The sequence below is a fragment of the Sapajus apella genome, unplaced genomic scaffold (genome assembly GCF_009761245.1).
Source record: "Sapajus apella isolate SASKATOON/1434 unplaced genomic scaffold, GSC_monkey_1.0 scaffold26, whole genome shotgun sequence".
NCBI classification, from domain to species: domain Eukaryota; kingdom Metazoa; phylum Chordata; class Mammalia; order Primates; family Cebidae; genus Sapajus; species Sapajus apella.
In genome coordinates this window covers 5,162,393-5,187,084 of record NW_022436966.1, presented here as the reverse complement: position 1 = coordinate 5,187,084, position 24,692 = coordinate 5,162,393, and the positions used below count along the sequence as shown (strand labels likewise).

Here is a 24,692-nt window from a genome sequence, read left to right as displayed (position 1 = left end):
TCTAATAAGTGACGCTGCCTCCCTAAAAAATGGGGATGATAAAGTCAGGGTTGTTAAGCACCTGGGATTTAAATTTTTAAAAAAATGGTTTTTAATTAATGAGAGTAGCTCTCTCAGATTATAAAAGCCAATCTAGAAAATGTACCTGGAATTAAACAGTGAAATTTTTTTATATCTCCATAATTTTCATGTTTACAAGTTACATCTTCCATAATTTTTGCATTTTTCTCTGGGACCTTTTGAACACTCCTGATATAATGCATTAAGATTCTCTTTTTATTTTTTTATTCTTCTAAAACTTGTATTTTAGGTTCAAGGGTATACGTTCAGGTGTATTACAGAGGTAAACTCCTGTGACATGCGTTTGTTGTACAGATTATTTTGTTACCCAAGTACTAAGCCTAGTATCCAATAGTTGTTTTTTCTGATCCTCTCCCTCCTCCTACCCTCCACTCTCACATAGCTCCCAGTGTCTCATTTGAGATTTTTGAGAAATGTTTGGTCCAGAAATATTCCCTTTGTCAGCTGCAGAACTAAACCTAAACACAGAATTTCCCAAGAAGGTATTAAAGTTCTTAACTTCTTTAGGCATCAAATTTCCTTCAGTTACCTCATGCATGGGTTAAAAACTGTGTATGTCAGGAACCTGACACACAGCTGGTGTCACATTAGCTGCATAAGACACTAATTATTCGTATCAGCATCAATATACATTTCAGTAGTTAGTGGGGCCTCTCCTAGGTGTTAATGGGAGTATATACTGGTTCCGGGGTTGGTTGCCAAATTAATCATGAAGGAAGGGCCATAAAAGTATTTTAAAAGACTGTTAGAAGCCTTGACTATGCTTGTTGATGTTAAAGCATTAAAACAAACAAACAAACAAACAAAACGAATCTCTCTCCATTCACCTTTTTCTCTTACGCAGTTCAAGACACCTGGGTAGTAACAGAGAACATCTTTGTCCTGTGTCTTGTTTTATGGAATAATTTTATTGTAGATAAGATGTTTTGGGTGGGAAAAATACAGCATTAGAAAATGCTGGTGCAGGAATTTTGTCAAGTCAGAAATCTTAGAGTCAATAATATGAAGTGTAAAATGTTTCTGCTTTTCTTCTGTGTAAGATAACTGTTGACATTTCATAATCCAGATTTCCTCTTTTGCTTCCTGATTAAGATCTCTTAATAAAAACAGTGGTTAAGAGGGGGAGGGAAAATACATGATTCTGTCGTTTTCCAACTTTTTTATTCCAAGTAACACCCATGTCTCTTTGCCACAGAGTCTTTCTCCTTCCTTTTTTGTTTTAAAAAAGAGCACATCTAGCCAACCATGGAACAGTGAGCTGCTGTACAAATATGACCTCATTCAATCCTAACCACCCTAGGTGATTGCCATCTTATGGATAAGAAAACTGAGGCTCACAGAGATTAAGTGACTCGCTCACAGACATACAGCTGGCAAGAGGATGACCTAGGATTCAAATCCAGCCCTCCCTAAGAGCAAAGCTTACCATCTCACTGATCCCAGGCAGCATTCTGAAAGGGAGGCTTACCCAGCTTGCAAAAGAAAGGTCAGATGAACTCACTAGAGCCAGAGTGAGGCATGAACAAATTGTATTGTGGGCAAGATTGGGTTTAATAACCTCAGCCTCCCTTCCTCTCTGTTCAGGGAGTTTCTTTCTGGTCAATAAACATGTTTGGAAGGTCCTTGAATACTTAATACTGAATTAGATATATTCATCATCATAGCTGGAAAAAAAAGAGAGAGAGGAAAAAATTATATGCTCTGCATAACCTGGACTCCTCCAAGCCATGTCTCAAACCAGCCTCATTCTGAGAGGTTTATGTTGTTTCCAGGACAACCAGCCCCACAAGCACTTGGCAAAGCAGGACTGACTCAGAAAGCGGCTGAGGGATTTGGATGCCCTGTAAGTCTGGGAGAAAGCGTAGGACTCAGGGTGATGGGGAAAAGAAGGGCAAGCAGCAGGGACAGGAAAGCAAAGGGCTGCAGAAAGCTGCGGTAGAAGCGGAAAACCAGGGGCAAGAGAGAGAGCAGGAGAGTCAGGGTCCTGGCCCAGGAGTTATCTCCTGCGTCTACCTTGTCTTCTAGGTGGGATGAAATAATCTCAATTGATTTGCACCTACTGGTTCCTCATCATTGTAATAGCTAACGCATGTGGTGTTTACTCTGAAGCAGGAACAGTTCCAAGCATTTCATGCCTTAATGCATTTATACAACATGCTTATGACAACTCTGCAAAATAGGGACAATTATCCTTACTTAACAGATGAGGAAATCGAGGTACAGCAAGGCAAAGGGCCTTGCCCAAAGTCACACAGTTAATAAGTGGCAGAGCTGGTTTGGAACCCAGCAGTGTAGCCCAGCATCACGCGGAGCCTAACCACTTTCTATGTGGCCCTCGCAGGCTTGTATTGCAGTGACTTTCTTTTCCAAAGCACTGTCACGATGATGGATGGTACCCAGGAGAACCTGATGCCAGAATGACTCTACAGTATTGCCTGCAAAACCACACTCTTACCTGTCTCTATGATCGCCATTTTTCAAATGTCTACTACGTGCTGGCCACTGTGCTGAATGCTTTATGTATATTGTCTTGTTTAATCTTCATAATAATGGGGAGCAGTTACTCTGTTACTTTCATTTTACAGGTGAGGATACTAATGCTTGGAAAAAATTAAGTAACTTGCCTAAGATTACAGAGCCTGGAAGAGGCAAAGTTGAGATCTGAACTTAAATCTAGGGCTACAGAAATCATGCTGTTAAGCATTCTCTGTGCCATTTCTGTATTGCTTATTTAATATGTTTTCACTGAGAAATTTTCCAACCTGGAAGAGTTCACTTATGTAAAAAATATGCTGCTAAAAAGACTAGTTCCTTTGCCTTCAATGAGTTTATATAGGCACAAAACAACCATTTGTTTGAGACGTTATGTCAGTGATTTGATGGATCAGATTGGAAAACTGGATGATGTGATTTATGCTGTAGCTGACATAAGGGCTTAATTGAATGCAACATCAACTTAAAATAACATGTCCCATGTGATGTGAGAATAGATAATAGTAGCTGACAGTTCTGCTTTAGATACATAGTTTTGATCACAGTGTAATTTTCCTTTGAATTCCAGCCATACATCGGTATGTGAAAAGAGAAATTTGAGGGAAAGGGGAAGTTAAAAGAGATGTTTTCACTTTGTGGGGAATATTTGAGAGGAGTTCTAAACACAAATATCCTATTGCCCCAACCCTCAGCCATTGGTTGTGCTTCTTTCTGTGATGCTGGGTGTACACAGAAAGGCACACCTGAATTTGTGCATTCGTCACACTAACCTGGAGGTCACTCTCTCCCATGTGAGATTGTGAACTATTTGAGAGCAAATATAGAGTCTTGTTTATTTTTGTTTTTATTTATTTTATTTATGTATTTTGAGACAGAGTCTTGCTCTGTAGTCCAGGCTGGAATGCAATGGTGCAATCTTGGCTCACTGCAACCTCCACCTCCAGGGTTCAAGTGATTCTCTTACATCAGCCTCCTGAGAAGCTGGGACTACAGGCATATGCCACCACGCCCAGCTAATTTTTATATTTTTAGTAGAGATGGGGTTTCACCATGTTGGCCGGGCTGGTCTTGAACTCTTGACCTCAAGTCAAGTGATCCACCCGCCTTGGCCTCCCAAAGTGCTGGGATTCCAGGTATGAGTCACTGCGCCTGGACTTGATTATTTTATAGCCCAACAACCAGGCCAGTGTTGGAAGCATAGTAGCCATTCTATCATTATTTGTTGAACGAATGTGTCCCAAATAAAGAAACTTGCCTAAAATAGACTCATAGGGACCAAAGAATCAGGATTCTACATTAGAGTAACTTTTTTAAGTCTTAAAGTAATTTCAAGGGGGTAGTCATTTTTAGATGATCATGTAGAATATATTTTTTGGCTTTCAAGGAAGCTAAAGATTGGCAGGGACACCTGGAAATAGAAGACTAAAGGGGGAAAGGAGGGACAGTGGGCTCCTTGGAATAGATGTGTAGGATTTCAGGGTAGAAGGAGATGTTACAGATTTAATCCAACTTCTCATCTGGGGCTTGCATTTCTTTTATTCATCTGTTAACAAGCACGCTTGAATACTTATCTTGTTAGGGAACTTACCAATTAAATTTTCTCCCTTAAGTTATGCAGAAAACTGTTTTCCTAAAACCTCTACCTGCTGGGACTTCAAAACAATCCAGGTGTTCACACCTGCTCTGCCTGTTCCTTTATGGGCTAAAACCTAGCCAGTTTCTCCAATAGTTAGAGAGGTGATACCATCTTGGTGCTCTGTGTCAAACAGGCTCTGGTTTCTCTGCAGCTTTGAGGTCTCTTGAACTCAATGTAGTCCTCCAGGGGCACCTGATAAGCATAAAACTGTAAGGAATAGGTACTATTTAATAAATGATTACTATATGCCAGATATTAATTTAAGCAATTTACACGAATTGTTTTCATCGCCCAGCAACCCTAAGAAGTAGATAGCATCGTATCCACTTGCTAGATGGAGAAAATGAGGTTTAAAAACTTGCTCAAGGCCATATTACTAGAAAGTGGCAGAGTTGGGATTTGAGTCTGAGCCATCCAGCGCCAGAGCCCATGGTCACCCGCAGGCTATGCTTTGTTTAAAGACAGAATTATCATTTTCCTTGCTTTGGATATTACACTTCTATTTATATGACCACAATGAGTTTAGGTTTTTTTTGACAGCACACATCACACTGCTGACTCATAGAGCTCCTTTTTCCCCTCATGCTCATTTTCCACACCTTACAAGTTTTTAAAAAAAATATTATTAAAGAGACTGTATCTTATTTAATTTTAATTTTAAATTTTTATTGCTGTTGAAGCAATCAATTATGTTTTATTGGACCCAGGTATTTATTCTTTTGAGAATTGCTTGCTTATATTGTTTTCCCATGTAAAAAATCGTGAGAGTTTATATATTTCTTATTCTAAAGAGTTTAAAAAATTAAAGATATTAACTTTTAATCATATGATGATACAAATATCTATGCATTTTCATTTGCTTTTCACTTGTTGCAGTTTTTTAAATATAGAGAAGTTTATTTTTTTTCTTGAGATGAAGTCTCACTCTGTTGCCCAGGCTGGAGTGCAATGGCATGATCTATGCTCATTGCAACCTCCACATCCTGGGTTCAAGTGATTCTCCTGCCTCAGCCTCCCAAGTAGCTGGGACTACAGGTGTGCACCACCACTCCCAGCTAATTTTTGTATATTTTTAGTAGAGACAGGGTTTCACCATGTTGTTCAGGCTGGTCTCAAACTCCTGGCCTCAAGTTATCCACCCACCTCAGCCTCCCAAAGTGCTGGGATTACAGGAATGAGCCACTGTACCCAGCTAAGAAGTTCATTCCTAATATGGTTAAATCTCCCATTCTTTATGATTTCTTCTTTTGGTGTCATGCAATGTCAGACTCTTAGGTGCCAAATTATACCAGTCCCATGATGATGAACAGCTATTTACCAGAAAACTTTAAATCTGACTCAGCATCCCATTGTGGACATGTACAGGTTTTGGCATATAATAGATGAAAACACACATATACTACACACACACACACACACACACACACACACACACACACACACACATAGCATATGGAGATATATATGTGTGTGTGTGTGTGTGTGTTTAAATATGTATATCTCCGTTAAAGTGAAATAGCTAGCTAAGTGGTCTAAAGAAACTGATCCAGATTCCAGAATGACTTAATGTTATGCAAGAACCAAAATGAAGATTGCATCTGAGGGGAAGGGAAAGAGCATAAAATTGAGAATGAGGAGACCTGGATTCTAGTCTTAGTTTTACATTAACTGGTCAGATGTACTAGACCAATCACTTAACTGGGCCTCGACTTTTCTATCAATATGGTGGCAGTGCTGGTAGATGATCCTAAATTCCTCTGTCATTTGGACATTCCATAATCATACTTCCAGGTTTGGGTGAGCATCAAGTGGGTTGGGGCCAGAAAGGGGAAAATGTAGGGATGGTCGAGGAGAGGCGCTGCCAGGTTGTCCAAGAGAAATTGGTAGCTGCAGTAGCGGCAAAGAGGAGAGAGAAACCTCCCCAGATTCCATCACCCTGACCTAACTCAACACTTTCAGGCCTGGAAGAATGTTTAAGCTTTCTAAGTGGTCAGATTTCTCTTGTTTTATAAAGTACAGTCCTCTTCATTGTGTATAATGACCCTGAATCCCAAATGACACCCTCTTCAGAGTCAGACCCCTGAGGCTACACTTGAATTAGAAAAACGTAAACTCATTTTGGACAGTTGGCTCTGAAGGCTTTGTCTACTGAATGTATGCAATGCTGGCTTAGCTCTACCGATGCATCCCAATTTCAAGGTCAAAAGCCCTAAGTGACGATGACAGTTAATAATCTCAGCTAGTGCTGAGGTTGAATACTAAATTTTAGATTTAAAAGGGATTCTGGCAATCATCTAGTCCAACTTTTCATTTCTAGCTCTGAGAACATCTTTCTTTTCTTGTTTCCAGTTATTTTAAAAATTCTTTATTAAATAGTTATGTCTATGTATTTCCCTTAAAGTATATTCTAAATTGTAATACATAGCAGAATCATATGTTATTCACTCATTTAATAACTTTCCCAAGTTATTTTAAAAAGTCAAACTCACAGAAAAATGGGGAAACTAGTACCATTATTCATATACCCTTTACCTAGATTAATCAGTTGATAATGGATGGGCATATTTACTTTGTCTCTCCCTATCTCTGTATTTCTATATAAATATACACACATATCATTTTAGTTTGAGTTAGTTGAGAGTAACTTGCAGACATCATGCTACCTCACTCCCAAATACTTCAGCATACATCTTCTAAGAAAATGGACGTTTTTCTATATAATCACAATGCCATTATCACACCTAAGAAATTTATTACTGATAAAATGCCATTATCTAATACACCTTTTACATTCAACTAATGCCAGATCACTCAATAATATTCTGCATAGCGGATTTTAAGAGAATCCACAATTCAATCAAGGACAATTCATTGCATGAATATGCTGTTTTTCCAGTGATTAAGTGAGAGAAGTAACTCATGTGGAATAGTTTCCTTCTATAGAAGCAACTTGAAGAGTGGGTGTTATTATAATCACTGTATATGTCACCATGAAGTTAACTAACAGGACATGTAGTCAACAATTTTGTTTTTCAATTGAAGGATAACTTACATACAATAAGGTACACAAAGTGTGTCATAATTTTTACACACCTATGCCTCATGTAAGCAACACACAGATAAAGACGGAGACATGTCTAGTATACCATAAACTTCCATTGTTCCCTTCCTAGTCTATCCTCCCATTCTCAGTAATGATTAGTAACATTTTCTAATAAACTATGCCTGTTGTTGATCTTCATATGAATGCAATCATACTCTAAGTACATGTTTTGCTTGTTTGCTTTTCACTCAACACCTATGAGATTTATTTATAATGTTCCAGGTAATAGAGATTCATTTTTTTTTCAATTGCTAGGTTGTTTTCCATAGTATACATTTACTGTGTTAATAATGAATTTATGTATTATATTATATTATATTATACACTTTACTTATTCATTCTCCTGTTGATGGACATTTGGGTTAGTCTCTGGTTTTGGCTACTATGAATGAAGGTGCCATGAACATTCTTACGTGTAACCTTTGTGGCGATATGCATTCATTTCTCTCAGATCTTTGCCCAGGAGTGAAATTGCTGGTGCAAAGGACACATATGTGTTTAGCTTTAGCATAAAACCGACGGATATTTTTTTCTGAGTAGGATGTGATATTCTGCACTCCTGCCAGCTATGTACGGGAGTTCCAGTTATTCTCTCTTCTTGTCAAGTCTCATTCTTCTCTGTCTTTTAAAATGTTAGGTACTCTAGCAGGTGCGTAGAGGTACCTTATTGTGATTTGAATCTGCATTTTCTTGATAAATAATGATGTTGAACACTTTTTCATAAGCTTTTGGATGTTTTCTTTACTAATTTGCCTGCTCAATACTTTTTGCCCATTTTAAAATAGGATTGTTTGTACTTTTCTTATTGATTTGCAGGAGCTCTTTGTATTCTAGATATGTTTCCTTCAAATGTAAAACAGAAAGGCATTTGACTGGAATTATTTCATGTGTTGGCATAGTGTCTTATCTTGCTCATTTTTAAAAAAGGGAATAATCCAGTGTTAGTCTGGAATAGTTATTCTGCCCATGCAGAAAAGAGATAGGGTGTTTTAATTTAGAAAATTATTTTAGTAACTAGAATAAAGGAAATGTTTGGACAAGCAAAGTGATAGTCCCACAAGTATTTATCTTTGCATAAATAGTCTTCCTTTTGGGCAACTGAACCTTTATATAGAGGCCCTTTGTATTTTGAGATAAGCAGCAGGGTATCTTGGGAACTGGATGATAATTCTATTTTGTGGTAGTCATAACAGGGTGACGTCATGGGTTAAAAAATAGATCTTTGCCAAATTCTCCCAAAATATAGACCAGAAATAGAGACTTCACTGTTTTAATCAGAATGGCCAATTTATTGCTAAAGGGGCAGCTGGCATGAACCCAAACTGAAAACATTTTAAGTAAGGATTTTCTTAAGGGCTACATTGATGTGGATAGCTTCATTCTGGCATTATAGATCTTTTGCAAGTGATTTTCATACAACTTAGCCATGCCTGCACACAAGGCTGCTGCCTGAGTTTCTTTTTGACATTCATATTCAGATAACATCTGATTAGCCCAAGGGATGGAAGCAAATTCAGGGTTCATGCCACCGCTTATGGCTGCTTTGCCCATGGGAGACACAGCTGTGGGACGCTTTTCCACTGAGACCAGCCTCAGGCATCCACTGCTACTCAGTCTGAATTGACACTTGAGATAGATTCTACTTGCCATTCTTGAACTGAACTCAGTGGGCAGGTTTGGGAGCAGTAAACAAACCATGGAGAATCAGCCTGAAATGTGTCAGATGGAAAGTAGAGATTCATGAGGACCTTATGGGCTGACTGTGAATGTATATACATTTTATCTTAATTTAAAAAAATTCCTGTAGAATGACCATTCTCCTCTTCCCTGAAGACATCTTTCCTGCACTGCCTGGTTGTGCAAACGTGGACCACCTTCCTCCATCCTGGCCAAAGCTGTGCTACATAGAGGTCTCTAGAATCATTTTAGGAAATACCGTCACACTTATTGTGTCTATTCTTATGTTAATTATCTCACTATGTCTTCTTTATTCAGTCTTATCTATTCATTAATACATAATGTTATTTAATTTTTAATTTTTATTTATTTTAAACATTTTAATTTTTGTGGGTGCATAGTAGGTATATATATTTATAGGGTACATGAGATGCTTTGAAACAGGCATGCAATGCATAATAATAACATCATGGAGAATGGGGTGTCTGTCCCCACTAAGCATTTATCCTTTGTGTTACAAACAATCCAGTTATCCTCTTTTAGTTATTTTAAAACGTACAATTAAGTTGGCAATAGTCATGCTATTGTGCTATCAAATCATAGGTCTCATTTATTCCTTCTTTTTTCTATTTTTTGGTACCCATTAACCATCCTCACCTTCCCCCACTGCCCTACCTCCCTTCCTGGCCTCTGGTAACCATCCTTCTACTCTCTGTGCCCATGTGTTCAGTTGTTTTAATTTTTAGATCCCACCGATAAGTGAGAACATGTGATGTCTGTCTTTCTGTGCCTGGCTTATTTTGCTTAACATAATGATCTTCAGGGCCATCCATGTTATTGCAAATCACCGGATCTCATTCTTTTTTATGGCTGGATAGCACTCCATTGTGCGTATGTATCACGCTTTCTTTACCCATTCATCTGTTGAGGGACACTTAGGCTGCTTCCAAATCTTATCTGTTGAGGGACACTTAGGCTGCTTCCAAATCTTATCTGTTGTGAACAGTGCTGCAACAAACATGGGAGTGGAGATATCTCTTCTATCTACTGATTTCCTTTCTTTTCAGTATATACCCAGCAGTGAGATTGCTGGATCAAACAGCAGTTCTGTTTTTAATTTTTTGAGGAACCTCCAAACTGTTTTCCATAGTGGTTGTACTAATTTACATTCCCACCAATAGTGCACAAGTATTGCCTTTTCTCCACATCTTCATCAACATTTCTTATTGCCTGCCTTTTGGTTAAAAGCCATTTTAACTGAGATGAGCTGATATCTCATTTTAGTTTTGATTTGCATTTCTCTGATGATCAGTGATTTTGAGCACCTTTTCATATGCCCACTTGCCATTTGTATATCTGCTTTTGTAAAATGTCTATTCAAATCTTTTGCCCATTTTTTGAATGAATTATTAGACTTTTTTTCCTCTAGAGTTGTTTGAGCTCCTGATATATTCTGGCTACCAATCCTTTGTCAGATGGGTAGTTTGTAAATATTTTCTGTCATTCTGTGGGTTGTCTCTTCACTTAGTTGACTGTTTCCTTTGCTGTGCAAAAGCTTTTTACCTTGATGTGATCCTATTTGCTTATTTTTGCTTTGGTAGTCTGTGCTTGTAGGGTATTGCTCAAGAAATCTGTGGTCAGACCAATGTCCTGGAGATTTTCCCCGGTATTTTCTTATAGTCATAATGTGATTTTAATTACAACCATTCATTCCACAAATTATTGATTGAACATCTGGCAATATCATGGTGAAGTAAGTTCTTGCCCCCCCGGAACATATAGTTGGGTGACAATAGTTGACAGAGTGTTTTTACACACTTTGCACATAAAACATATGTATACATATATATTTTAACATATATATACATTGTATGATGCATATGTACACTGTTCACATATCAGCATATTGCATGCGTTATGCATTTATATATACATATTTTATACGTGATTTAAATCTCATTAATACTTATTATGCTTTAAGATGGAATTATTATCTCCATCTTAGAAAAAAAAAAAAGGCCAGGCACAGTGGCTCATGCCTGTAATCCTAGCACTTTGGGAGGCCGAGGCAGGTGGATCACAAATTCAGAAGTTCAAGACCAGCCTGGCCAACAGGGTGAAACCCCATCTCTCTAAAAATACAAAAATTTAGCCAGATGTGGTAACTGTAATCCCAGCTACTCAGGAGATGGAGGCATGAGAATCACTTGAACCCAGGAGGCAGAGGTTGTAGTGAACAGAGATCGTGCCATTGCACTCCAGCCTGGGTGACAGAGCAATACTTCATCTCATAAAAAATAAAATAAAATAAAAAACTGTGGCTAGGGAAATTAAACATTTTACCCCAAGACATGTACAACTAGTAAGTGGTTGACATGAGGCTCAAATGTAGGTTCAAGGTTTGACCCCAAATTATATCATACATTCAGACATCCTATACTTCAAGCATCATTGTATGACATGTTATCCAACAATGGAGGAGGCCTGGAAGTGTGAGGCAGGCCAGATTCTTTCCAACCCCAAACCTCATTCTACCTGAAGAGAAACCAAAGAGAGGTGTGGTTCCTCACAAATACATTCATACAGAGCCTCAGAGCCTTCAACCTTCCCATTCATTACTCCAAATGGCAACTGGGTAAATACTTTTGACTCTTCCCTCATTGGGACGATAGTGATACCAGTTCATTATCATTTTCCAAGAATAGAGAGGATGAAGGAGCAGCTGTTTATTGTGTTGGAAACTCAAAGCATGGAAGACATTCATACATGACCATCTCTCAAGATATTTAATAATATAACCTCTTGTTTGTAAAGCACATGCAAGCTTATAAAGTCTTATCCAAATTATTTCACTTCATATGTACCAGGAATCTCTAAGGTAGTCATTCTTATCGTTTTAGTGCTGGGAACTGAGCCTTAGAGAGGGTAAGTGGCTTGCCCAAGTGTGGGAACTAAGGAAGCAATAGAGCTGGCTGGGCGTGGTGGCTCACACCTGTAATACCAGCAGTCTGGGAGGCCGAGGCACTTGAGGTTAGGAGTTCAACAGCCTGGCCAACATTGTGAAACCCTGTCTCTACTGGAAAAAAAAAGCACAAAAATTAGCTGGGTGTGGTTATGCGCACCTGTAACCCCAGCTACCTGGGAGGCTGAGGTGGGAGAATTGCTTGAACCCAAGAGGCGGAGGTTGCAGTGAGCCAAGATCATGCCATTGCACTCCAGCCAGGGCGACAGAGAGAGGCCCTGCCTAAACAAAAAGAAAAAGAGAGAGAACACTTGAGCTATATCACGGAAGATTCAGCCAGCCATCTCAGCAGTGTTACTAGAGCTTATAAGTGCAGGCAATTTTGGGGTAAAACTAGCTCTTATTTATACCCATCTTCAGTGAGTCAGATTAATTTGTTTGCAGACCATATTTTGGAAAGCACTAGGAAAAGAACTTTCTACATTTTGACTTTAGGGTATTTAATTCTTTCTCCAATTCTGACTAACCCTCCAAGAATTAAAATGTTCTAAAACCCTTAAAAATAAAAACCCTTCCAACCAAACACCAATAATTATCATTTGTATATTTTTTCTCCTCAAAATAGTCAGTTAAACATGTAAAAATAAATGAAGACCTCAAAAAAGAAAAAAAAAAAAAAGAACTGTAAGATCATGTGTAAGATGTAGTTTCAGAAGCAAGATCTGCCGGCAGTTCTTACACATAGTGGGGGTGAGAATGTTTCTGAGAGGTGGCTCCTTTGTGGTTCTTGGTGATGAGAACCAGGCATGAAAAGGGAGGTGCAGGGGAAATTATAGCAGGAAAGGGTTTGGGTGGGGATGAAGTAGACAGTAAGAAGGATTGGTTGCTCTTCTCAATGAGGTGTGACAGCTGCTAGCACTTGGCAGTTTGGGAAATGATCTTCTTTTCTATTATTTTAATGAACATCCCTGTATGCTCTGTATCAGGAGCCAAGGAAAGTACCTGATGATGTAATTGCCATGGAGAAGGAAAGATAACCATACTGAAGACAAAGAACTATATGAGGAAATATATGACAAAGTTCTGGGATGTGTGACATAATCAATGAGAAAAGCGGGAGGGGCCCCTGAGATCAGGGTGGGTCTGTGCAGTTTGGGAAGCCTTATCCATGAGGTGTGCAAACTGAGCCTTGAAGGATGGGGAGAGGTTAGGCAAAGGGAGAAAGAGGAGAGGGCAGAGTTGGGAAAGAGTGTTCCAGAGAGTGGGGTCAGCTTGAGTAAAGAGCCGGGGGTAGAAATGAGAATGACTCCTCAAGAAGTCACTGATTTGAGAGGACTTAGGTTGAAGGAACAAAGATGATGTCACAAAACATTTTTAAAGCCAACTGTAAATAAATATAGGATCTTTCCTATTAGGAAGAAAACACAGTTTGCGAAGAGCCCTGCCCATCTCAGCTTTTTTGGTTGTCATTACAGGGGAGCATGTTCAATACCTGGAAACCCATGTGGGTTGTATTGTTAGAAGATGGAATTGAATTCTACAAGAAGAAAAGTGACAACAGCCCCAAAGGAATGATCCCACTGAAAGGGAGCACTCTGACTAGCCCTTGCCAGGACTTTGGCAAAAGGATGGTGAGTTGACATCATAAGCTGCTGTGAACCCCTGTTCAGGCACTCACCTTTTGGTGCAAGCATCACCCTCAGTGTGGGTGGTGCTCCTTGGGCTTGTCCCTCTTACCACCACCCACAGCCGACCCTGGCATTTGGGTGTCTCTTGGCCAGAACAGGTTTAGGCCAATGGCCTCTGCTTCATGAGGGGCCCCAGCCCCTTGAAATAAGTCATTCCTAATGGGATGTGTCTTGATTTTCAGTTTGTGTTTAAGATTACTACAACCAAACAGCAGGACCACTTCTTCCAGGCAGCCTTCCTGGAAGAGAGAGATGCCTGGGTTCGGGATATCAAGAAGGCCATTAAATGCATTGAAGGAGGCCAGAAGTTTGCCAGGAAGTCTACCAGGAGGTCCATTCGACTGCCAGAAACCATTGATTTAGGGTGATTTTCTGTGTTTACTTCTCTTTACCCCTTCCTTCTGATAGACACAAACACAGCAGATCCTGCTCTAAGGCTTGCTTTGGCCACCTCTGACGTTGTATCCACTCTGCCAGGTCAATCTTGGCACTTAGTGTACTAAGATGTTTACCTGGATCTGAAGGAGTGATCCAAAGCCTTCCAGATGAGGAGAGGAGGCCAATGGAGTACAAATTCCCTCATAAGGGGTCGAGAGAGAGAGAGAGAGGGAGAGAAACCTCATCATTGCATTTAAAAAGTAGCCATAATAAGTCAATCTTGAAATAAATCTTGAGGATCTTTAGGTAGAAAGGAAAAGGCAGGGACTATTCATCCGAACAAGCAAGGTTTGAAGTTCAATTTCATGCATTGCACCGTCAGGAAGAGCCAGCCAGGGTAAACACCCATCCCAGTGGAAACCATTTTTGCCCTGACCTGGTTTAATGGCCTCTCATGTTGGCTGCTTGGAATTGCAGGTGACAGTTGTAGCCTAAAGGTGGTCAGAGGTCAACAGGTAAATCTAGCTCCTGACAGAGGTTGGGAATGGGGCTTCTTCCTTCCCGAATATTTCACATCTTTGGTCGTATGAACCCCTTTCTAGGAGTACCTTCCTTTTTAGTAGTTTCGCTTTTTTGTTGAGCATTCCCTGAAACAGCAACCCTGTTGAGAAGAATCCCATGTTGGCTGCTTAAAATGTCCAACAAGAATTTTATTTTTATGGGGGGGGTGGGGAGAGGCACTGAGAGGAGCCTAAAGATACCTCTTCTGCACTTCTGCATGACGAACACATGACTTGGCATGGCACAGGAGTTTGACAAAGTTTGTGAACTGAGCTGAGTGAGACTTAGCAGTCCCCCTCACCACAAAAGCTTATTGGCAAAGAGCTCCAAAGAGGAACCCAGTGTAGCCGCAGCTGCTGACGGGGGCCATCAAGTGACCACGGTCTTGGCCAGGGCTGTCAGAACTAAGTGTGGAGTATGCTCGGACTAGAGGGAGCCACAGGCTACATGGAAGGGGCCTTCTGTTTTGTTGCTTAAAACTTCTCTTGTAAGGCTATCTTTGGTGCATTCTTCAGGGACAAAAATGAGAACTTCTCACTATTTTGCCTTATATCTCATCATTTTACAGATAAGACATAGGCTTAGTGGAAGCATTCACTTCCTTAAAGGAAGATGTCTACCACGGATGGTCCCTTGAAGAGCATTAAAGAATTGGGATATGAAGATTGAGGGATATGAAAGGCCTAGAATGTGCAGAAAACAGACCCTGAGAACCTTTCATCTTTGGCCTCTAAAGTGGGGCAACTTTGCATCCCAGGCACCAATAATTAACGAAAAGCTGAATGAATTTAAGAGAATTTAGGAGACTTTAAGTACCTTCCTGCATTGCTAAACGCTGTGCAGGCTACAGAGTTATGTAGATATGAGTGCTGCCCCTCCCCTACCTATGACCTGATGGAGGAAGATTAAGCTCAGGGGATACCTGGGGTGGGGGAGCTTTTGTTCACTATGCCTTAACCCAGTTTAATGGCCTCTGACATTGGCTGCTTAAAATTTCAGGTGATAGTTGTAGCCTAAAGTTGGTCAGAGGCCAACAGGTAAATCTAACTCCTGACAGAGGTTGGGAATGAAGTTTCTTCCTTCCTGAATATTTCTATCCCAGGCACCATCCTGGCTCTGCAACTTGCTAGCTATAAAATCTTGGGTCAATAACTTAACCTCTCTGTGCTTCACTTTCTCTGTCTATAAAATGGGGACAATCACAGTGCACCTACTTCACAGGCTTGCCATCATGTGTGTAGAGCAGTGCCTGACACACTAAGTGCTATATGGTGTAAGCTCAAGTGCTTATTGTGTTTTAAGGGTCACATGTCTGTACAACAAATTCCAGGGTTTCAGAAAAGAGAAAGAGCTCAGCGGATGATGGGGTGAATAGGAGGTGGTACCCAGGCTCTTCAAGGTGACAACTCCCAGAGAGAACTTACCATTCTGAAATGTTCCCCACTCATCCAACTGTTTTTTTTTTTTTTTTTTTGAAATTTCTGTGCAGTGCCTTATATTTGTCCATGAAAGACACTGAAAAAGGAATAAAAGAACTGAACCTAGAGAAGGACAAGAAGATTTTTAATCACTGCTTCACAGGTAAAAGCACTTGCGGGCCTGAAATAGGGCAACTGGGAAGGCGATATGGAGTCCTCCTTTAGCTTCATGTGTGAGGTGGGGGTGTAAAGTGTAGGGGGTTGGAAAGGGTCCCAGAATGCAGCCTGATGAGCCTGAGAATGGAGCTTCTGCAGAGTGAAAATAGAAAGAACTTTGTTGTTCAAGCTAATGTTTTTGTTCAAGCCCTGTTTGTTCAAGTTAACATTGGTTCAAGTTAACATTCCAATCAAAGGATTTTTTTTTCTCAATAAATGGCATTATGTTGAGAGTTGCTAGAAATAGATACAGAATTGGATAAGATGCAACCCTTACTATGATAAACAAGCATCAAGGCATACAATGTAAGATTTAAATGACAATATTAGGGATATCAGAGCTGCACAGGGTCAGGTATTAAGTGTTATGAATTTAGGTAGTATGGTGTAGTAGTTAAAAACATGTTCTTTAGAGACAGACTACCTTGGTTCAAATCCTGGCTTTGCAACTTAACTGGCTATAAAACCTTGGGTCAATAACTTAGGCTCTCTGTGCTTCACTTGCTCTGTCTATAAAGTGGGGATAATCACAGTGCACCTACTTCACAGGCTTGCCATTATGTGTGTAGAACAGGGCCTGGCACACGTATGGTGCAAGCTCAAGTGATTACTGTGTTTTAAGGGGTCACATGTCTGTACAACCAATTCCAGGGGTCCAGAAAAGAGAAAGAGCTCAGGGTTGATGGGGTGAATAGGAGGTGGTACCTAGATTTGACCCTGAAAGATGGGTAGAATTTCATTAAGTATTTATGGGGAAAATTTTTGATGAGGCGGCAGGACAGAGGATGGGCAGAGGTGGTGAGGACAAAGTTATGGGGCAGACGTGCACAGAATATGCATCTAGAAAAAGAAACTGGCCAGCCTGGTAGGGCGGATGGTTCCTCAGGAGGAACAAAATGGGATGTACAATTTAGTGCTTAGTTTGTCAGATGCACACCATGGCTTTCTTATGGTAACAAGAGAGAACAAAGGAAGAAAACGCTGAGATAATACAACAGATGTGGAATTTAAGACATTGTGCTGTCAACAGATAATCCATAAAATCGATCTAGGTCAGGATAGGCAAGGCTAAGGGAAAAAGGCTATGATCAATGGCGATGAGGTAGTCCCCTGTGGGAATGAGCCTCAGAGAGTCAAGGCAGCCGCCCATGAGTATCAGACAAAGCAAGCGTGAGATTTGGGATCAAAACACTAGGCTGTGGGCAGTGTTATGAGAAACTGACAACCTAACTCTAGCAGGACTGAGGTCACTACAACAGCCTCGGGCAAAGGGAAGAGGAGGGGGTTTCCAGGTAGACTTGGGCACAAGATCCAGGTCAGACTGATTTCTGTGTAATGTGTTACTGAGTCCCAGAGTATTGGGGTGGTACTTCTTCCTTTTATTTTTTTGAGATGGAGCTTCGCTTTTGTGCCTCATGCTGGAGTGCAGTGGTGCAATCTCGGCTCACTGCAACCTCCGCCACCCGGGTTCAAGCGATTCCTGTGCCTCAGCCTCCTGAGTAGCTGGGATTACAGACATGTGCCAGCACCCCTGGCTAATTTTTGTAGTTTTAGTAGAGATGGGGTTTCACCATGTTGGCCAGGCTGGTCTCAAACTCTTGAACTCCCGTGATCTGCCCGCCTTGGCCTCTCAGCGTGTCCTGTAATCCCAAAGATTACAGGTGGGCTAGTACCTCTTAAATCCTTCCTGCTGAAGGTCACGGTGGATTCTAGAGATTTCTATGGTGGAGACTTCATGGAGGAGTCAGATGGCCTCAGCTGGGAGATGAAGGCTGCAGCAGAGACTGGGACCCAGCAGTGCTGACACATGATGGAGGACCTTAAAAGTCCGATGACTGGGAAATTAGACCAAACTTGTCTTTCAAGCTTCAGTATGCCTCACTGAGTGAGCATAGATGCAAGGGTTAGAACACTTAAAAGTGACAGCCCAGAGTAGTTGTAACTTTGGCTTAAGGTCACTCAAATTCCCTTAGCCTTAATTTTTTCATTCTTAAAATGAGGACTACAGTTACTGCCCTACCTCTTTGAAAAGGTTGCTATGAGGACGAAAAGAAGAAATGCAGTGTCAATTAGTTTATCCGTGTGGAGAAAGAAACGTGAGCACAAGCCTTTCATATATGAAATTCACGGAAGGCTTGCTACTCAATTTCTGTCACTCCTGTTTTGAGGGTGGCATCCCTACTGCTTTTGCCTGAATAACACAGGACAGGCAGGCTGTTGTGTCAACTCCCTTGTTGGCTACATATGTAAGGAACACACTGCTTTTTATTTTTATTATTTTTTTAAATTGACACATAATGGTACATAGTTATGGGACACAGTTAATGTTCTGATATATATATATACGTTGTGCAATGATCAAATCATGGTAATTAGGGTATCCATCACCTCAAACATTTATTATTTTTTTCTTGTAAGAACAAGCATGTTGTTTTTAATACAAAACTTCCTTGTAACCTGCTAATAATCCAATGTAGGGGTCAATTTCATTTTCTTCTCTTTGCAATCATCTCTTGAGGTGGAAGCATGCTTAAATGACTTCTCAAGGTCCCTGCTAGACTCTGCAAAGGCATGATAATCAGTGCAGGTGATGTCATCAAATTTTAATTTAGGACATATATTTATCACGTTACTTCCTGTTTAAAAACTTGCAATGATTTCCCATTGCCAAATTTCTTACTGTGCCATCAAAGCTCTCCCCACCCACCCTTCACCTTCCTCCTCCTCTTGTTTCCTTTTGCCTTCTTTCCACCACTCCTTCCCAGCCCCATAGGGCTGCTTTTTGCCTGCGTGCATCTGTTCACAGTGCTGCCCCCTCAGTCTGTGCTGGTTCCTCTGCATCCTGCCTCACATGCTTGGCAAACACCTACTCATGTGTTAAGCCTCTGCCCAGTGTCACTTCCTCTATGAATCTTTTCCTGATGGTGCACGCACAGCCCCCTTCCCTCACCTCCTCCACCTCTTTCACACCTTCAGATTTGACCCAGTAGTCTTGAAATTGACTTATATAGCAGAACACTTGTTACAAGGTTTACTTATTACACCCATCATGCCCTTTTACAGTCCCTGAGGGAATTTCTCCAACACCCGGTAGAGCACCCAGCATCTAGTAGGTGCTCAGTAAATGTTTGTTCATTAATGGGATAAGTGAATGGGTTAGTAAAACCCATTTCTTTGATGCACGTGTTGCTTTTTTTCTTTTTTTTTTTTTAAAAAAACGACTTTATTTTTTAATATTTAAAGTTATTATTTTTTGAGATGGAATCTTGCTATGTTGCTCAGGCTGGTCTTGAACTCCTGGGCTCAAGTGATCCTCCTGCCTCGGCTTCCAGAGTAGCTGGGACAAGAGGTGTGCAACCACACCTGGCCATGTGTTGCTTCTTAAGCAGCATGTGGTTGGTCTTAAAAGCCCTTTGCATAGTTTTTTTTTGTTTTGTTTTGTTTTTTTTTTTAACTGGGTTTCTATCCCATTGATTTTGTTTGATATAACAGGGGAGACAAGACAAGTTAGACCTGTGGGTGCTCTGGAGTCAGTTCAGGGGTGATTGTCAGGGCTTGTTCTTTAGTAGGGAGAGCTAACCTTCCCTGTGCTGATCCCATCTAGGTAACTGCGTCATTGATTGGCTGGTATCCAACCAGTCTGTTAGGAATCGCCAGGAAGGCCTTATGATTGCTTCATCACTGCTCAATGAGGGGTATCTGCAGCCTGCTGGAGATATGTCCAAGAGTGCAGTGGATGGAACCGCTGAACACCCTTTCCTGGACAACCCTGATGCCTTCTACTACTTTGTAAGAAAAGCTACCCATCTCTTCCTCCTGTAAGAAAGGCTGCCCTGAGCAGATTCTAGGTTGATTTCAGTTCATAGACACATATGCAAAATAAAGGCCCCAGCCCTACAGGGGCTGTTAGGTAGCGGGTAGGGATGTCAGCTGGGAAGAACAAGGGAATACCTGAAGCTTCCAGGCCCATTTAGGACTTCTGTTATACCAGCGTTTCCCAGCTCAACAGCTGCCCTCTCCACAACGCTTGCCCTGTCCAAATAAATTCGTTATTATAAAAGGATACTACTGTTTACTTGAAAAAAATTTTTACATGGACTTTAAAAAATGTATTGTTTTCTTTATTTTATTTTTATTTTTTTAGACAGAGTCTTGCTCTGTTATCCAAGCTGGAGTGCAGTGGTGCCATCTCGGCTCACTGCAACCTCCACCTCCCGGGTTCGAGCGATTCGCCACCATGCCCACCTAATTTTTGTATTTTTAGTAGAGATCGTGTTTCACCATGTTGGTCAGGCTGGTCTTGAGCCTCTGACCTCAAGTGATCCACCTGCCTTGGCTCCCCAACTATCTTATTCTAAGCAATAATTCATTTGTAAAAATGTCTTAGGCCCTAGTCTATGTCAAGCACTCTCTTAGACAGGAGATACAGCCACCTAGACAAGCATGCTGGAGGAACAGGCAAAAATCCCACCCTCCTGGAGCTCCCTTTCCAGAGGGGAATCCATAAATCACAGGTGTGATGTGTTAGGTGCATTGTTCCAAATGTACATTAAAATACGTGACTTTCAATATAAGGTGCATTGTTCCAAATGTACATTAAAATACGTGACTTTCAATATACAATGTGTCCATCGATGTCACTTCCTGCAGTCATCTTGTGTAACTCCCTTGGTATGCTTACCTAGGATTGGGAAACACTATGTTACACAATGCGAACCTATTCTTAGGCCATGTGAGAAATCCAGGAATGGTGGATTTCTTGGGGGATTTTGGTAGTTTTGTTTCTATTTTGGATCAGAGCACGGAAGTTAGGAAGTTACTTAAGAGAAGCATTCTTCTTATAAACACGAAGTGAACACCCTAGAGAGTTTCATTTCATTTGGGGGGAAGTTCCACAGTCTGTTTTTTTTTTTTTCTTCTTCTTCAGTCCTTTGATCTGGTTGCTTATAGCCATTTCAGTGCAGGAGTCTAAAAATACCAATCACATGGCTTCTCTTCCTTGGTTTGATTCATCATCCACTTTTGCTGAGCAAGTCCCAATTACCTCATAACCTCAGGGGAAGAGGCTGGACACGTGCTCTCAGTTTTCTCCAAGAGGGGGCTCATTGGCAGATGTTGAGCTGGTGATAGTAGCCCTGCTTTCAAGGATGTGACCATGACATCCCAAGAGAAGGAAGGCTTTGAAGGCACACATGTGCCTGGTTAGGAAGATGAAGCTGAAGTTAGAACACAGCCTGGGAGACCCTCCAGAATAAAAGGATACGGACAAGAGCACACATGAGTGGAGACAAGAAAGGAACAGTCCTGAAGAAAGTAAAAGGAGGAAGAGAAACTCGCTCACCAAGGGTGCCCTTTGAAGTTCAGATTGGGATGTACACAGAAATGGAAGGAAAAGGAGGAGGCTGCCCTAGTGGCTGGAAGGGAGGGGGAGATGGAGATGGCACAAGGTGCAAAGTGCCTAAGACTGGTGACGTCAGCTTGCTGTTTGATTTCCCAACAGCCAGACAGTGGGTTCTTCTGTGAAGAGAATTCCAGTGATGATGACGTGATTCTGAAAGAAGAATTCAGAGGGGTCATTATCAAGCAGGGATGTTTGCTGAAGCAGGTAAGTGGCCACTACTGCTTCCATCTTGCCTTATCCCTTTTTTTATTTCTAAGTTATCTAATGACATTTGGTTTGTTAATAAGCAGAAAATGAAACCCACAAAGTGGAAGATAGATGAATAGCTATGTAGATATCAAAGTGGCTTTAGGTCAGGAAGATTGAGTCAGACAAGGCAGAAGATGCCCCTAGAAGTAGGAAAATGCCTCTTTTATCAATAGCACAGGAAAAAAAAGAGATGTTTCAAGAAAAATATGGCCAGAGGAGATAAATTGTCTAAGAGATGCTATCCAAAAGAAAAAGATGTCTCATGGTAAAACGACTTCCATTTTACCTGTCCCTCCTCCTTTCAAAGTAACCAGGTAAACAGGAACAGGCCATACCCAGAAGAGGAACATAGTATACCACTGAGCACAAAGAAGTGTCATTCCAGTCTGTGGGTAGGGCATGGCAAGACCAAAACCCGGGCATGTGGAGGCCAGTTCACAGGAACAGCAGGTGAAAGTCAAATGCAGACTGAGAGCATAGACAGAGTCCTGGGGGGATGTCCAGGTGTCTACAGGTACAGGCCACCATCAGTCTTGGAGGCAAGGGCTGGGGAGTGCTGAAGAGCTCTAGTCAGTTACCAGGTGCCAAGTCATATGATGCCAACAGGTGAGAGATGGACAGGGGCCGAGATGACTGAGGAAGCCAGGGTCAGCACTTGGTGGAGGAAGTCGCAGGAAGACATGAGAACGTTCAGGGGGAAGCTAGTTGATACTAGCACAAGGCGTCACAGAGGCCAAGGCTGCTTTACAGGGCCAATGTCTTGCCTTCCTGGCTGCACTGTGAATTGTCTGCTCGGTATATAATGGAGAGAATCGGTTGCCATCAGGAGATTTTCATGTACTGTCTCTAGGCTCCATGGGACTGGGGGATTTGACTTACTTCATGTTAGGACCCTGAGTATACGTCTTAGTGATTAATGGAATGGGCAAGGAAGGAAGAACCAGAGAAGAGCCTATATTTACATTTACAAAGAGGGACTTTGTGCTGTGCTAGCTGAGAGTAGGTATAGGTATGGATCTTGAGTTTCACGGGGGGGAAGTGGGACATTAGAATGGAAAACTTACCTTCACATCAGGTTTTAAGAGAACACTGTCCTAAGAAATATATGGCAAGGATTTATAAAGAATTCATGGACTATTATAATATCTTTTTATATAGGGTGACCAGCTGGTTAGATTAAAGGAAAGGCTTAGGGCATGGCCAGCCTTATCCAGGTGAGGCTCGGGCATTTGCTCATGGACAGAGTTTGCCCGCTGCTGCTTTCTTGTTGGTTCTGCCAAACATTCCTATGATCCTGGCTCTTCAGTCGCAGGTGCTGGAATGTGGCGGTTAAGACAAGAAGAGTAACTTGGGAGGGAATTTTCTTATTTTGTTGGTTTTTTCCATAATTCTGTTTATCAGCTGTTTCTTGAATTAGTTGATTGGACAAGCCCTAGTCTAGAATGGAGCTCTTGGAAAGCCAAGGATGAAGGTTAACAAAGGGTAAAGTTGGGACTGGACTGGAGTCATGTCTCAGTGAAGCAGCCCAGTAGGAGACCTGGGATGGCCAAAAATTGTGTGTGGTAATGGGTGCCTGGGTGTATTTTGAATACAATAGGGACAAGGATTGAACCTACTTATGTGTTTTCCTTTTCTGGCCTTGATAGGTACAATTTAGCCTTAGCTAGCTCAGTTGGTGCACATTTGAATCTCCCAGGGAACTGTTAAAACTGCACGCCAGGCCAATTAAACAGAGTCTCTGGATTTTTTACAGTTCCCAAGTGATTCTGACATGCAGCCAAGGCTGAGAACCACTGAGCCAGCCTTTTTCTTAAGAGCTAATTTATTCTATTATCAATATACAGTTAAATAGACTTTCTTAGAAGCTTCCTTTTTATGTGAAGAAAACAGAAATCTATGTGCATTCAGGAATTTTGTTCTTTTATAATATTCTTTCCTCTGAACTTTTATTTTTTCAGGGGGTGGGGAGCAAAAACCCCTTTAATTTGAATTGACACTTCCCCTTAATGTTTCTAATCTCTTACTTTAGGGGTTAGTAACTGTGGTTTACATCAAAATCACCCAAGGGAATTTTAAGAATTTTAAAAACTTTTTCTTAAAGTTCTAAAAGTAAACCTCCCTTGTGTCCGCTGCTGGGAGATAGCCAGGATTAACCTCATAGAGGGCTTATTATAATGAAGAAGGACACTTGTGCTCCACACCTCACAGATGAGAAGTAGCTGTGGCCAATTGGAGGCCATCACCCCTACCCTATTATTTCCACTTTTCTCATCCCAGGAGAAATAATCCTACTTGGCAGCAAGTTTTAGGATGAATGATCTTGGATTATATTCAATATGATCCCTTTTTATGTAATTCTTTCTGTTATGGCGATGAATAAAGTATTTGCTTGTTTAATTCTCAACCACATGTAGATTTCCTGAGGGAGAGGGACATTGTGTTATAAATGTTTCTCTTGTATCTGCTGCAGAGTTCAGCATCCTTCTTGATCTGTAATAGGCAATGAACGCTTGTGGAGCTAATTAAGTCAAATATAAGTAGATGGCTTTGACAGTTCAGCAACAATTCTTGGAAACCTGAGGCATGCATGTATTTCTTAATATTCCTTAGAAAATACTCATTAAGTGAGAGATGACCAGACATGTATCTACTAACATTCAATGCGTCAACATGCCACATTGTGATGTCATGGAGAGCTTAACGGGAATGTGATGGTTGAGCAGCATTGGTTGATTTCACATCCTCTTGTTACCTTCCTCTTCCATTGACTCATAATAAGTTGGTGACTGTCCAGCAATTACATAAGACAGCATGAGATGTGGTCCTGTC

General features: G+C 41.0%; 1 protein-coding gene and 1 long non-coding RNA gene across 2 annotated transcripts in view; both read left to right on the top strand.

Moving 5' to 3' along the window:
• PLEK (pleckstrin) overlaps positions 1–24,692 on the top strand; it is a 32,511-nt gene that overhangs the window by 1,793 nt on the left and 6,026 nt on the right. The window contains exons 2-6 of the mRNA XM_032291909.1: positions 13,428–13,583; positions 13,823–14,004; positions 16,069–16,160; positions 19,818–20,002; positions 21,714–21,818. Of these exons, the coding sequence (XP_032147800.1) occupies positions 13,428–13,583; positions 13,823–14,004; positions 16,069–16,160; positions 19,818–20,002; positions 21,714–21,818 (720 nt within the window). The remainder of the gene's footprint in view (positions 1–13,427; positions 13,584–13,822; positions 14,005–16,068; positions 16,161–19,817; positions 20,003–21,713; positions 21,819–24,692) is intronic.
• LOC116560506 lies at positions 20,455–21,179 on the top strand. The gene is made up of 2 exons (XR_004272993.1): positions 20,455–20,741; positions 20,789–21,179. It is a non-coding gene; the product is annotated as an uncharacterized LOC116560506 (long non-coding RNA).